The 15,961-nt window shown below is 41.0% G+C and overlaps 1 protein-coding gene across 1 annotated transcript in view; it reads right to left on the bottom strand.

Moving 5' to 3' along the window:
* KLHDC10 (kelch domain containing 10) overlaps positions 1–15,183 on the bottom strand; it is a 71,847-nt gene extending 56,664 nt beyond the window's left edge. Inside the window, exon 1 of the mRNA XM_006887122.1 lies at positions 14,889–15,183. Within this exon, the coding sequence (XP_006887184.1) occupies positions 14,889–15,057 (169 nt within the window). The 5' untranslated portion in view covers positions 15,058–15,183. The remainder of the gene's footprint in view (positions 1–14,888) is intronic.
* Positions 15,184–15,961: the final 778 nt, after the last annotated feature.

Raw genomic sequence — 15,961 nt, 5'->3', positions numbered from 1 at the left:
GTGTGCTGCATAGTATTCCATTGTGAGAATGTACCATAATTTCTTAAGCCATTTGTTTGTGGTCGGGACATTTGGGCTGTTTTCATGTTTTTGTGATGGTGAATAATGCTGCTAAGAAAACTGGTATACAAATATCTGTTTGTGCCTCAGTTCTCATTTTTTCAGGGTCTATTCCAAGGTGGATCAAAGACCTGGGAGTAAAGCCCAAAACCATAAAGTTCATAAGAGACAAACTGGGATCAAGCTTAGAAGCACTAGTCCAAGGTATAAAGAGACTGCCAAATACAGCCACAAATACACAATGTGAAGAGGATAAAATTGATAAATAAGACGTTCTAAAGATTAAATTGATATGTGCATCAAAAACTTTTTTCAATGAGGTGAAAAGAAAACCTACCAACTGGGAACAAACATTTGGTAATACCATCTCAGACAAGAGTCTTATAACAAAGTTTATAGAATATACCTGGGCCTCCAACAAGAAAAAGACTGATAACACATCACAAAATGGGCAAAAGACACGGAAAGAATTTTCACAGAGGAAAATATTTGAATGGTAAACAGGCACATGAAGAAATGCTCAAAATCACTGGCAATAAGAGAGAGATGCAAATCAAAACCATAATGGGATACCATCTCTAATCCAGTAACAGTGGCAAAGTTTACAGGGCAGCAAATAATAAAATAAATGTTGGAGAGGATGTGGTGAGAAAAGAACTCTGTCACATTGCTGGTGGGACTGTAAATTAGTACAACCATTCTGAAAGGCAGTTTTGCACTTCCTCAAAGAGTAGAACATAGAAATTCCATATGAACAGCTATTCCAATACTTAGACTATATCCTGAGAAGATGAGAATTATAAATTTTCTTAAAAGGCACAAGAAGATAGAATCAAGACATAGATGAAAGGATGCTACAACTATTTCTAGTAAATATCCAACAGAAAATTAAACAAAGAACTTAGAACAGTACAAAAGCTTTGCTAAATTCCCATGTTGTTGTTGTTGTTACATACTGTCGAGTCACTTGCAACTCGTAGTGACCCTATGCAAAATAGCTCTGAACCCTGTCTATTCTGAGCCAATCTCACCATCTCTGACACATCCATACCTATTACTCCATCATTGTGTCAATCCATCTCATCTGGGATCTTCCTCTTTTTCTCTGTCCCTCTACCCTTCCAAGCACAATGTCCTTCTCCAAGGACTGGCTCTTCCTTACAATATATGTGACATGATGTTTCAAAATCCTTGCCTACAAGCAGCAGCCTGATTTTACCCTCTCCAAGACTGACCTGTTTTCTCTTGGCAGTCTATGGTATGTTCAGTACTTTTCTCCAGCATCACAACTCAAAGACATTGATTTCTTCTTCTATTACCCTTAGTAACTATTCAACCATACACAGTAATTGCAAAGACCATGGCTTGGAAAATACATCCAGATGAGTGGTAAGGAGTTGTAAGACCAACCCAAAGGCATGTGGTTCGAATCCAACAGCTGCTCTGCAATAAAAAGAAGGGCAAAACTGTCCTGAGCAATTTACAGCCTCTGAAAACCCAGTAGAGAGTCAGTTCTGAGTCCATTCCAACTTGACAGCACGTAGCATAGCAAACATAAAACAATCTCACCTCAACTCTTATGCAAGGAAAACTATGGGCATTGACAATTACTAATTAACCTGACAAACATTTACTAAAAGCCCATTATTATGATTTTATGTTTTTGTTTTGTTTTTTTATTTTATTTTATGTATTTGTGTGGCAAACAAGAAAGCATTAATTTTGTCTTCAAGAAACCCACTGCTAGTGAACAAATACAAATGTAAATAAATAATTGCAATTCAGTAGAAAAAGTACTTTGATCCTTTGGAAAGGACAGAGGGGAAGTAGCATAGGTTCTGACGTCACTCCATGTATGAATCCTAACTCGAACATTTATTAGCTCTATCAGCTTTGGGCAAATCATATGGATTCTCTCTATGCCACAGTTTTCTGGTCACAAAAGGGGATGAAAAACTACTTCACAAGGTTATGAGCTTAAATAAGTGAAAGTTTGCGAAACACCTTGGACAGGCCAGACACACAGTAAACTAAGATATTTGTATGGAAAAATAATAGAAAAAATATTTGGAGTATTGTGTAGACTGGGGTGAGTCTGAGAAGACAATGAAGAGACTGGCGCACACCAAGAAGAAGAAATAGGATCTAGAGAATCATGAAACTGTGATATTTAAAAAACCCAACAACTTCATTTCCCCAACCTACCTTGTTGAAGAATTTAAGGCAATTAAGGACAAATAAATTCTGTATAGCTGAAATACAAAATCAAAGATAAAAGTAGTGAGGCTGAAGAGGTAGAAAGGGATACGTACAAGAGTAAGGAGAGGATACTAGCACAACTCTGTGGCCATGGGATAAAGGAAGGAAATCTAATGGGACTCCCAGGTTTCTAAGTTGAGTCACTAATTGTGGTCAATAAATTAGTCACAGAAGGAACAATGGGTTTAGCAAAAAGGTGACAAGATTGCTTTCTGGACATGTTAAAGTACTTACCAAGCACTTGGGTTAAATATCTAGTAGCCACTGGCAAAACAAAATGAGAAGCAAAGGCTGAAGACAGATGTTGGAGTTGTTGTGATATTAATGACATTACCCAGGGAAAATACAAAAGTTAGAAGGTATTAATCAGGCAGGCAAAGAAAAAAACAATGAAATAATGGGATGTTCAAGATACAAAAAGATAACCCCGAGAGCTCTTTAGAGAACTCTTATTATGTATCCCAGGAACTAGCAAAGGAGGTGGTCAAAATGGAATTCTAGAGAAGTTAGGTAAGATAAGACTACAAGAGATCTACTAGATTTAGTAATTAGAAAGTTGTTACCTTAGCAAGAGTAACTTGAGCAGAAGGGTAGAGGCAGAAGTGAGACTGCAGTGGATTAAAGAGAAAAATAATATGAATAAGAGAATCTAGTCTTTCTGAAAATCTTGGCTGGTAAAACTCAGTGTCAGGTAGGGGTGAAACTAAAGGTCATTTCCATGGCAAGTTGAAGAGGAAGAGACTTTATGTAATAAAATAACAAAAAAAAATATGACAGAAAATATGAACAAAGGTTGTGGGTAAAACATTTAAAAGAGTATCTCAAGTTACTACTGATGATATGTAAATAGTATTAAATAAAACTTTACAGATGTATCACTAAGCAAATTCATGGCTATGAGGTTGATTCTGACTCAAAGCAACCCTCTAACACAGGGCAGAAGTGCCCCACAGGGTTCCTGAGGGCACACATCTTTATAGGAGCAGACTGCTTCACCTTTCTGCTATGGAGCAGCTAGTAGGCTTCAACTGCCAACTCCATGGATCTAAAGACAAATATCAAATTGCTAACATCAACTCACTGCTGACAATCAGAACTGACTCACAGCTGACCTTCTACTGGGTTTCTCAGGTGGAGACTACCCATCTTCTTCGTCCCAAGGAAACACTGATGGATTCAAATTGCCAGAGAGGCATGGCCCTTGGGTTTACAGTACAATTTTCCTGTGGAATGTCATCAGAGCTCCTGAAATGTTGATGTTGTTGTTACGTGCCATCAAGTTATTGCAATACATAGTGACCCTATGCACAATAGCTCTGAAGCCTATTTTGAGCCAGTCTCACCATTTCTGACACACCTACCCCTATGACCCCAGACACTGGGTCAATCCATCTCATCCAGGTTCTTCCTCTGCTTGTGGTCCCTCCACTCTTCCAAGCATAATGACCTCCCCCACGGACTGGTCCCTCTTGGCAACATGCTCAAAGTATGTGAGATGGAGCTTCAAAATCCTTGCCTCCAATGAGCAATTTTATTTCACCTTCTCCAGGACAGACCTGTTTGTTCTCTTGGCAATCCATGGTATGTTCAATACTCTTCTCAAGCACCACAACTCAAAAGCACTGATTCTTCTTCTGTCACCCTTAATCACTTGCCCAGCTCTCGGATGTGTAGCAAATAATCATGAAGACCATGGCCTCAATGTCTTTAATTGGAATCACTATAAATTATTTTTATTTTTGCTTCAATTTTTCAAATTTTCCATATTTTAATAGTGAGCTGTATTTCTTTTATCATACTGATGGTAGAGGATGGAGAACAATAAACTTTACCAAAATTTATGATGCTTCCACTGAAAAAATTCAAGAGATTTTAGTTCAAGAAGGAGCTCTGGTGCCACAGTTTGTAGGCATCTGTGCCTTAAAGCAAAGGGGTGCCTCTCTGGTGGTTCAAATCCATCAGCAGCTCCACTGGAGAAAGACGGGTGACTTCCTCACTTGCAATGTATAGCCTTTGTTTTAAAGCAACAGAAATTAAATATAAGCAGGCAGAGTGCAAGAAAGAAATGGAAAGGGAAAATGCAATCAGCAGAAAAACAAAATCTTCACATGGGTCAGGGTAAAAGACACTGCTACAAATATAGTGGGCGTACAGGTGATGTGATTGAGAAAAGTAAGCAACAGGTAAGTGAACTTATATCTTACCCTAAGACACAGCTTAGTCTCTAGACTTATATCTTATACAAGTCTTATATCTTAGTCTAAGGGGCACCTTAGTCTTCAGACTGACATTATTACTCTTCAGCACTCTGGAGAAGTACCTGTCAGTAGATTTTCCCAGTGTAATTTGTCTTTTGATTTCCTGACTGCTGGTGCCAATGTGTTAACTATGAAACTTGAGTAAGCTGAAATTGTTAACAATCACAATCTCTTCTCCATCTATTATGGTGCCAACTGTTGTTAGTTGTTAGGTGCTGTCAAGTCGAGTACAAATCATAGCGACCCTATGAACAAAAGATATGAATTCTGTCCTATCCTGCACCATCCACACACCTCCTGATACACAAGAGCTCAATGCAGCAATCACCGCATCAATCCACCTTGTTGAGAATCTTCCTCTGCTTTGCCGACACTCCACCTTTCCCAGCCTCATGTCCCTCTACAAGGAATAGCACCTCCTAGCAACATGTCCAAAGTATGTGCGGTGAAGCCTAATCATTCTTGCCTCCAAAGAGCACTTCAGCTGAACTCTCTCCGAGACACAGCTGTTTGTTCTCTTGGCCATCCGTGGGATGTTCAGTGCTCTTCTCCAACATCACAGCTCAAAAGCGTCAATTCTTTTCCTGTCATCCTTATTCACTGTCCAGCTCTCAGATGAACAGACTACCAGACTTCCCTATGAACAAAAGATCTGAACCCCATTCTATTCTGCACCATCCTCACACTTCCTGACACACAAAAGCCCACTGTGGCAGTCACCGCATCAATCCACCTGGTTAAAGGTCCTCCTCTCACTGGCCAACCCTCCACCCTTTTCAGCACTATGTCCTTCTCCAAGCAATAGCCCCTCCTAGCAGCATACCCAAAGTATATGAGGTGAGGCCTCATCATTCTTGCCTCCAAAGAGCACTCTGGCTACACCTTCTCCAAGACATATTTGTTCTTTTGACCACCCAATGGGATGTTCAGTGCTGTTCTCCAACACCACAACTCAAAGGCACCAATTATTCTTCTGTCATCTTTACTCACTGTCTAGCTATCAGATGCATAGCAAGTGACTGAAAAATCTAGGACCTGAATCAGACACATCTTAGTCCTCAAGCTCAGATATCAGAATGAGAAAATTCCCCTATTATATAAAAACTGTCACAATTATCACACAGGGTCACAATACAAAATTCAACACCATCCACTTCTTACTGGTTAGGTTAAATCAGGTTCCAAAGACTAGCCTGTTACTAAAAATGGGCATGATGTGAAAATGGAAGATGATCATATTGATCATAAAATGATTAACTATGTCTTAACATAACTTCCAGATTATATCATAACATCACTGCAAAAACACTGAGATTCACGACCCAGCAGACTAACAACACAGTCATTACCTTTTTGGCCAGTGCAATTCTTGCCTCCCACCCTGCATTCATGACAATGCCAGATGTATGCTGCTAATGAACAAAATCAAACGCATTTTAAAAAATACTGTTATAAACATGAAATGCCAAAGGATGTTGGTTTTGGGTGCTGTCAAATCTAATACAACTCACAGTCATCCTTTGAACAACAGGTCTGAAACGTGCCCTGTCATGTGCCATCTTCATCATCTGATATACTTGAGACCACTGTTACAGTCACCACATCAATCCATCTTGTTGAGGATCTTCCTATTTCACTCTCCAAGCGTGATGCCTTTTTTCAAAGACTTGCTCCCCCTAACACACCCAAAGTGTGTGAGACAAATTTACACCATCCTAACCTCTAAGGAGTACCCTGGTTGGACTTTCATTAATTGAGGACTGGGCGTATATGCTTACATTAAAGATTCCCTATGACATAAATGACTCAGAAAGATGATTACAGTGTAGGGGGCAGAGACAAAGCAAACGATAACAAAAACAAATGTATGATTAGCTTTTTTAACACTGCTGTTACTGTTTGATTCCATGTAATGTAGCACTCCTACATCCAAGAGAACAAAAAAAACACTGCTGGATCTTGGCCAACCTCCCAACTGCTGATGTGAGTTTTTTATTTGTTTTTGTGTGCACCACTGAGTTGGCTCTGACTGGCACAGGAGGAGATTGTCTCTCTCCAGTGAAGCATCTAGTGGATTCGAACCTTGCAGCACAGCTTCTTCACTAGGCTACCGAAGCTCCTTGCTAATATGCTTTTAAGGCTACTGTTGCAGCCACTGTGTTGATTCACTTGCTTAAGAGTCTTCTTTCTCCTACTTTCTGATTTTCTTCTTTACCAGAGATAATGATGTCCTCCTCCAGGGACTGGCCCCTTCTAATCTGTTGTTATTAAGTGCCATTGGGCTGAGTACAATGCACAGAGACCCTACGAACAACGGACCTGAATCCTGTCCTATCCTGTGTCATCATCTCCGATACGTTTGCCCAATGTATGAGGGACAATGTCTTCCTATCCTTACTCCTAAGGAACAGTCTGGTTGCACTTTTCAAAAATATTAAATAAGGTTTAGTTCAAGACTGAAAAAAAGCAACCAGAAGTACTAGCAGAAAACAAAGAATTTTTATTTTAATTAGAAACTGCATTAAAATAGAAGGCCTTTCTTATGACACAAAACTTAGAATTCATGAGACTAATTAAATATATTTTTAATATCTGCTAGGGGAAAAAATACTATGAACAAAGTCAGAAAACAAATGACAAACTCTGCAATAAGAATATTTAAGAAAAACTAAGACACAATTAAAACAGAATTCCAATACACAATAAGAAAGAAATCAATAGAAAAAGGAATCAAAATAAAGACTATAAAAGATTTTATAACTATTGAGAAATATGCTTAATCCTTCACAACTAGAAATACAAACTTGTCAGACTGACAGTTTAAAAAAGCTGGATAAACTACTCTGTTACCATGCAAACTCAGCAGACTTAATGCTGACAAAACCTCTATGGAGAACAATTTGAAAATATCAATCAAAATGTCAATAGTACATGACTTCTGACCCAGCAATTACACATCTAGGAATATTCCTAGATATAGCCACTGGAGTGTAAAGTCAAATATTTACAGGGCCATTTATCCTATCACTACTTGTATTAGCAAAAAACTGTTAACTCTTTTCAATATCCAAACAAAAGAAAGCTATATTGTCCATTTTTCTCTTTTCTCTCTCACACACATGGGTGTGCACACACAAACAATTATCTTGGTTGCTTCAAGATAAAACAGCCTAGAAGCAGAAGTCAAAGGTGGATGCAAAATGTACCTTGAACCACATGCTCTTTTGTACCATGAACAGTATTATTACTTTTACGTTTTAACTTCAGAGGTCAGTATTATTTTCACCTGGTTCCACCAGTTGTTACCTTTCCCCCTCTGCTATCAGTTTTCCTGCTGTAACACTGTTTAACTGTTTCTCCAACTTACATATGGAATCTAATCAAATTCACTGAGAAGTGACAACAGTAATTGGTTGCACTGACCCTCCGCCCTGGTACTCTACCTCCAGATTCCTCTTCTACAGAAAGCACTGCTTTCCGCCCTCTACTGGTTTTAAAGAAAACATGTTAGTCAGTAGAAATGACTAATAAGTGGTAAATTTCGTAGTCTATTGGGTAAATAACATAATTACTACTGTATTTTAGGAAACAGCAGAAAAGCAAGAAGCTGCTCAAATAAGGCTTTACAAAAAATTATTTGTGCTGTAACCATGGATAGAGGATCTTGTTCTTTCTTTTACCTGGTTTTGGGTTTTTTAATTTTTTTTTCTTTTTTACTGACACTTTAACGAAAGTTTACAAAAAACTTAGATTTCCATTAATTCATTGTTGAACCTTTTTCTCCCAATCCCCCAGCCCAAGTTCACTTTTCTCTTTAAAAAGATTCTTTCATTGTTACACAATTCCTTACCTCCCTCCCTCCCCTACCCAGTCCACTTTGCTATGTACCTCTTATTCGGGACTGTTGTAACGCAAATAAAACCTAACCATATATTCCTTTTAAAAAGTTCTTTCCCACACATGTTTCAGTGAAACAGTACTCATTATTCATTCCCTCTTTTCTTAGTTTCCCCCCAAACCCCAAGTCAATCCTGTCTTATAAAAGTGGCATTATGCATTATTTGTCCGTTTGTGCTGAGATATTGCACTCAGCATAATGTCCCCCAGGGTCACCCATTTTGTATAATATTTCATGAATTCCTTGTTTTTAAGTGCAGTGTAGTATTCCATTGTGTAAATATACCAGAGCTTCTCTATCCATTCATTTGTTGATGGGCACTTGGGTTGTTTCCAACCCTGCTATTGTGAACAAAGCAGCAATATACATAGGTGTGCATATATCTGTTTGGGTGGCAGTTCTGGTTTCTTTAGGTTATCTTCCTCGTAGTGGAATTGCTGGGTCAAATGCTATTTCTATTTGCAACTTTTTTAAAAAGCACCCCACTGCCTTCCATAGTGGTTGCACCATTTTACACTCCCACAATGAATAAGAGTTCCAAATTCTCCACAGCCTAGCCAGCATTTGTCCTTTGCTGCTCTGTTGAACTTTGCTACTGTTACTAGGGTAAGATGATATTTCGTAATTGTTTTGATACTTTACCTGTTAAAGAACTTGATTTTACCCATTTGTCCAGAGTTAATGGGGCTAGGCAGGAATGAACGATTCTAATTAATCAAGTTCACTAGACTAACTGCTCATTACAATACAAATGTATTTAGAATTATGTGTGTCTGTGGTTGTGCACACGTGTGTTTAAGAAATATCAAACCATGTGCATAAAAAAATCACAAAAATTATAAAATTGCATGAGGAAAACAACATGCTATGAATGTGTGTAAGAACAGGCCAGAGAAGGCTTCTCTGGGAAAAGAGGAAAAAAATTCTCCAGTGTAATAAAGGGAAGATTCACTAGAACATAAGTTAAAATAAGATGGAACCACATGTTCAAGGGCCCTGTGGCAGGAAGAAGCACCATCAGCCTACCTACAACCCAAACTCATCACCAACTTACAGCAACCCTACAAGGGCAGAGTAGAACGGCCCCAGAGGGCTTTCAAGGCTGCATCTTCCTCCTGCAGGGTGGCTGTGGTTCAAACAAGAAACCTTTAGTTAAGAGCCAAGTGCTTAACCATTCTGCTACCAGAGCTCTTTGTGATAAAGCTAATGGATTTAAAAAAAAAAGATAAAGATCAAAAAGCAAGAATCATGATGTACAGATAGGTGAAGGCTAGAAAGAGGTCAATCACACAGTACTTTCAAGGCTTATCAATGATTTCTGCCTTATCCTAAAAGTAATGAAAAGATCGTAAAGAATTGTCATCAGAAATGAGAACTGATATTTTTTATTTTTTTTAGTGTGTGTGTGTGTACCGTCAAATCAGATTTGACTGGTACAGGAGGAGATTGTTCCTCCTTTTCCAGCAAAGCATCTGGTGGATTTGAACCACACACCTCTGGGATTGCAGTGCAGCATCTTGCCACTAGGCCACTAGAGCTCGCCAGAAATGAGAACTGATTTGTGACTGCAAAAGGTGCACTATAAAAATTAGGGCATTGGAAAAAATATCTGGTTAATTATATATTCATAAGGGTTTAATAACCTGAACATATAAAGAACCCCTCAACTCAACAAAAAGACAACCAATTTTTTTTAAAAGGGCAAAGCAATTTAATAGAAATTTCTCTAAAGATATACAAATGTCAAATAAGTAGATGAAAAGATGCTCAGTGTCATCAGTCTTTACTCTAGTTACTGTATGCTACAAAGTTGGAACCAAGCCATAGTTAACACTCCAGCAGGTATTCAGAGACAATAAATTGCAGGGGAGGAGACTGCCCATCCTTCTCCCATAGAGCAGCTGGTGGATTTGAACCATGTGTCTGCATTTCAGGAAAGCTTCTTACCATTAGGCCACTAGGGAGCTCCCTTGTCATCATGTGCCATCAAGTTACCTGTGGGGTCCTTCTCTCTTGTGTTGTTCCTCCACCCTTCTAAGCATGGTGTCCTTCCTCCAAAGACTGCTCCCTCCTGACCATGTGCCCAAAGTATGTGAGATGGAGCTTCAAAAGCCTTGCCTCCAAGGAGAAACTTGGTTTCACCCTTTTCAAGACAGATCTGTGGACTGCCAAGATAACAAACAGGTTTATACTGGAGAAGGTGAAACCAAGTTGTTCCTTAGAGGCAAGGATTTTGAAGCTCTGTCTCACATACTTCGGGCATGTTGACAGGAAGGATCAGTCCTTGGAGAAGGACATGCCTGGAAGGATGAAGGGACAGTTTAAGAGAAGAAGATCTAGGGTCGCTTCCTTGAGTCCTTGGTCTTACGTCCAGTGCAAAGACCTAACATTCTGGTGCGCAAAGCGCGGGAGAGGAGTTGAGGCATGTTGGGCCCCTGCTCTCTTTTAGGGCGAGTGTGGCACCCCTCACTATCTCTCTCTTGAACCTACCAGCTCACATAGTGTCAAGACATCTATAAGACATTAATAACTTGAACCAGCTGCTGTGACATGAATATTCTCCCCTGGCTACTGGTCCTGGGCCATCCCAATCCAGCCTCTGAGCCCCAGATCTTCGCCCTGTTCAGCAGAAAGTAGCCAGAAAGAATACTTCACCCTTTTTCCTCACTAAAGAGGCTGGGATGTCAGGCCTGGACCAGTCAAAGGGAGAACAAAGGATTCAAGGAATATCAATATGTTAACAAAGGGAGTAAACAGCCTCAAATACCATGGAGTGCCCCTCCATTCCCTCCACCTGGCTAAACCACAATGCAATGTCCCTCTGTTCCCTCCCTAAAGACCCTTACTATAAAACCTGCCCTAATCCACCTTGTTGTTGTTGTTGTTTGGTGCCGTCAAGTCATAGACGACTCATAGCGACCCTATGAAGGAAAAGCCTGAGCACTGTTCATACATAGAGTTTCCAGAGGCAAGCCATTTCAGGAGTGGATGCCGCTCCTGCTTCCAGGCTTGTTTTAGTTGGGAAGCTCCAGCCAACACTGTTCACCATGGGTACCCATTACCACGATTGGTAATCACTGTCACAGTCTAATCCACCTTAGGGTGCGGTATTTCCCTGGTCTGTCCCTCTGCCTGTTTCTCTCTCTGCAGACCAAGGAATCCCATCCAAGAGACCACTTAATAAAGCTTGTTTAGCTTAAAAAAAAAAAGAGAAGATCTAGAAGGAGATGGACTGCCACAGCAACAGGGAAACAGGAGTAGGTGTGCTGGAAGCAGTGAGATTGGCTTGGGATAGGGCAGGGTTAAGTGCTACTGTACATACTGTTGCTATGAGTTTGTGTTTGCTGTGTACTGTAGAGTTGGAACCAACCCACAGCTGACCGTCCTCCAGTAGGTTGTCAGAGGCAGGTAATTACACAGAAGGAGATTGCCCGTCCTTCTCCTGTGGAGCAGCCAGTGGATTCTAACCATATGCCTTCAGGATAGCAGTGCAGCTTCTTGCCACTAGGCCATCAGTGATTCCTAGTTTGTGTTTAGGGGGATGAAAAATATTTGGAAATGGATCATGGTGATGGTAGTGTCTGTGAATTATACCCTTAGAAATCATTTAAATGGCCAATGTTTTGTTATATGTATGTTTCACAACGACAAAAAAAGTAAAATAAATAAAATCAGAGGTCAGAAATAGAAGCAGAGGACTACTTAGAAAGCTACTGTAGACCTAAGTGAAGGTAATAGCAATATGGACAGAAGTAAAATAAATGAGACTTGGAAACTGATCACATCTGAAGGGCAAGGGAGTGGGCAATGTTTAGGACAATGCAATAGTTTCAAGTGTGCTTAACTGGACGGATGACAATAGTATGACTGAAAAAGAGAGATTACATCATGATGAGTGTAGTCTTTTGTCTTGTTTCACTGGGGGCTGAGCAGGTTGTAGAAAGTAAGAGCGGGTTCTACATTTCTCATTATTTGGAAGTCTTGGTAGAGAAAGATGAAAAGGGAGATTAGGGTTCAAAGGAGAGATAAAGTCATTCCAGCATAACTTAAAATGAAAACTTAAAATAATGTTTTACCTTTAGGGTCTGCCATAAAACAAGCCTAGATAATCTTACTCCTCTCTGCCACCTAAAATCTTTGTAAATCTTTCAAAGCTAAGTTTCTCGATCAAAGAGAGAGAGAGAGAAAGTAAATAGCTGGAAGGATAAAAGAACTCATGTGAAACAATATCAAAGTTACCTAGTGAGATTTCAGATGTTTTCTAATTTTGAGATTGGGTAAAAAAGATGCCTTCTCGGTGAAGAAAAAACGGAGTATTAGTCAGCAGCTAATGAACCCACATCTCAAATTCACCGTTTAGCCACAGTTATCCACACCTCTGGGCAAATGGCTGTTCCTGGCCTGGTAGGCTAAGCAAATACAGAAATAATTAACTTTCTAAACCCCAAGTCAAATCATGGATGGCTTCTACTGCCCTCAGGTGGTAACAGTGAGGCAATACTTCAAACCAGGTTCTTAAAGCATAGGAATGCCCTTCTTGAAGCCATTGTAATTAATCTAATTGTAATCAATCTAAGATCAAAACCCTTAAGAATGCAGTAGAGAGCAAAGTCGTGAGAGCTTATGATGAGAAATGTCCCTTCTAAAACGTCAAGACACAAAAACCAATGTTTTTGTTAATTTAGAGTAAGAAAAAGTCCTCTTTTTGAATTTTTTTTTCCTTTTTAAGATCACATATTTTTTAGCACTTCTACAATGACGACGACCGAGAGAGAGCTACGTTGGCCTAGTGGAAAGGAAGCTATGCTACCAAGCCGAAGATGGGTGATTTTACTGGTGGCCCTCAGCCAGGTTCAAACTGTCTTCCTGTCAAACATTCTTCTAGGTGGGATAGCACTGGTCTGTGTGTTGCTGTACAGAGGTAACTCGTGGTTGCTGTGATGCTGAAGACTGTTGACAGTGAGGTGCCAATCGTGGTAATGGGCACCCATGGTGGAGAGTGTTGGCTGGAGCTTCGACAGCATCAAACAACAATAACATGATGCCCAGTCTGAGGTTATCATGAGTCCCAAATTTTTGCATATATTTAATAACCTCTAAATGGCTCAATTTTCATGGTACATCTAAAAGGATTAGTGTACATTTCTAGTACAAATCAGTATTTTATCACAAGTAAGCAAGCAAATGTCTCATTGAATATGCAAAATCCCTTTTGTTAATTTCAAAATCATCACAAAACTTTTTTTTTCATTTAAATAAAACTTTTACTTTATACTGGTTTACGTATAAAGCTCATATACACTGTTTTTCAAATAATTATTTCTGTTAAATACTGAAAAGTGTGCAGTGTAGTAGTACATACATTTAAAAAACCATCACGTTCTTAAAACTCATCTGCTGAGCAAATATATCACTGGTATCATCCAATTAACACTACTCACATGAAAGCAGAGTAAACGCACCCTTCCTGTTAGTTCTCCTCACGGTAAAAATAAAATTGTCCCACACAATATTTAATATCTTCTGTTATTTCATTCTATACTGAATCATCTTAACTCTGTGGCCTTGAAACATCGCCTCACATGTGTAATGATTTGTTTCTTTGTGCTTTTAAGTAAGGAGAACCCAAGGATCAGAAATTCTAGGCCAAAATGTCTGAAATAACTGCGGGAGGGGGTCATTTTCCCAATTCTCAGCGGCTCTGGTTTGCTGGGAGGGGGTTTGTATCAAAGACCCCGTATCATTCTGTCACTAAGTCATTCTCGATCTTCACCTTCACCTCTTTCAAAGTCCAGGCACCACTATCCATTCTGTTCCTGGACATTCCAAAACAGGAGTAAGTCCACTCGTTTCTCCAATCCTGGGTCCCGGGTTCCCTCCATCCTTCACCCCACCAAACCCCACTTTCTCCTCCTTCCTTCCGTTTCAGAAAGCCTAAGTCTCATACATTTGGGGTGATTTTTCACTTTTTTCCCAAAAATCACTTTTTATAGAATACTCTTCTCTCCCCCACCCACGCCTCCTCCCTCGACCTAAAATCCTTTTTTTTTTTTTTCAAACATTCCCCAGAGTTAGGCGCCAACGTCTTTCTTGTACAAGATCAAACTGCAGAAGGGGAGGAGACTGGGAGCCGAGTACGCGAAACATTTGGGAATGTCACCGAGACAGCCGCCTCTCCTTCTCGGAGCAAACACAACTCTCGCAGACTTCCCCGCACAACAAAAACACCTGCGCTTCGTGGCGCCCCGGGCGCCTCCCTGACCTCGAAGACACCTTCCTTTCCTTCCTCTCTGGCCCCCCACTCCCTCGGCTACGCACAGGGCCTGTCTTTCCTCTTCCCAAGGAAAAGCAAGCCAGAGAGGGTCCCTTCCCGCCGCGCCCGCACGCCGCCAAGACTGCGGCCCACGACTCACCTGGCAGGTGTGGTCGTCCGGAGAGTTGCACGAAGCGGTTGAGCTGGCCGGTTCCCCGACCCCCGCTGCTCCCACTGCCCCCGCTGGCCCCGCTACCTCCACTAGCGCCGCCGCCTGCGGCGCCTCCTCCCCTCCGGCGGTTCCTGTCCCAGCCCTGGCCGGCCGACATGACCCGCTAACGATTGCCGCAGCCCGGTCCCGACGGCCCCCGGCTCGGCAGTACCAGCGGAGGCTCCTTCCTGGGCTCCTCAGGAGACCCAGGGAGAACAGGGAGGTAGGGGAGCGCCCGGGCTCACTCTGACCAATCGCTGACCGCCTTGGTGACAAACAACCAATGAACAGTCGTCTTCTTTGTAAGTGGAGGGAGGCGGAGAAAGACGTGGTAACCATAGCTATCGCTGGGGGAAAAAAAAAAATAAATAAATGAGGAGGGGGGAAGACAGACAGAAGCAGTCGCTCGTCACGCGCATCAATTACACTGAGCAAGCCCGCCTCACCGGGGTCAGGTAGGCCAATCGAAGGCCGAGCTGGACAGGCTGAACCTGCAGGATTTCAAGCAGATTTTGGCTTCAGTGGCATTTCCATAAACATGAAAATCTAACAGGGTATGTACATAATGCACATATTTGAGGCCTTATAATATTCCTCAAGTTTTGCAGGCTGACACCTATTTCCTTGTTTGACACACACAAAGGGCTCTCTTGAGTTGGGGTGGACACAGGGTGGAGGGGTTTAGAATCCAAGGAAATCGAAGAAGGAGGTTTTCTTGAGTTTCTTTTTTTTATGTCATCTTCTTTATTTTGCATACTTTAATTACGCAACAAACTAAGCAAATAAAACTCGCAATACACAACAGCCATCCTCATTCTTGAGGAAGGGGATGAGGCCAGAGGCCCTTACCTCCTGCCTTACAGACTGGACAGGAAAGAAAAACACTAGCTTTTAGTGAATGGAGCCAGGTGGGAAAGGGCAACTTAAGGCTGCTGTGGAAGCCAGAGGGAAGATACATAGGGAAAGGGGATGTGTGTTATAGGTTGTTGTTGTTATGTGCCGTCGAGTCGCTTGCGACTCAT

Source organism: Elephantulus edwardii, unplaced genomic scaffold, assembly GCF_000299155.1.
Source record: "Elephantulus edwardii isolate Elephantulus edwardi_28Jun2011 unplaced genomic scaffold, EleEdw1.0 scaffold00055, whole genome shotgun sequence".
NCBI lineage: Eukaryota > Metazoa > Chordata > Mammalia > Macroscelidea > Macroscelididae > Elephantulus > Elephantulus edwardii.
The sequence above is the reverse complement of the archived record's forward strand: the minus strand, read 5'-3'. Positions and strand labels throughout refer to the sequence as shown.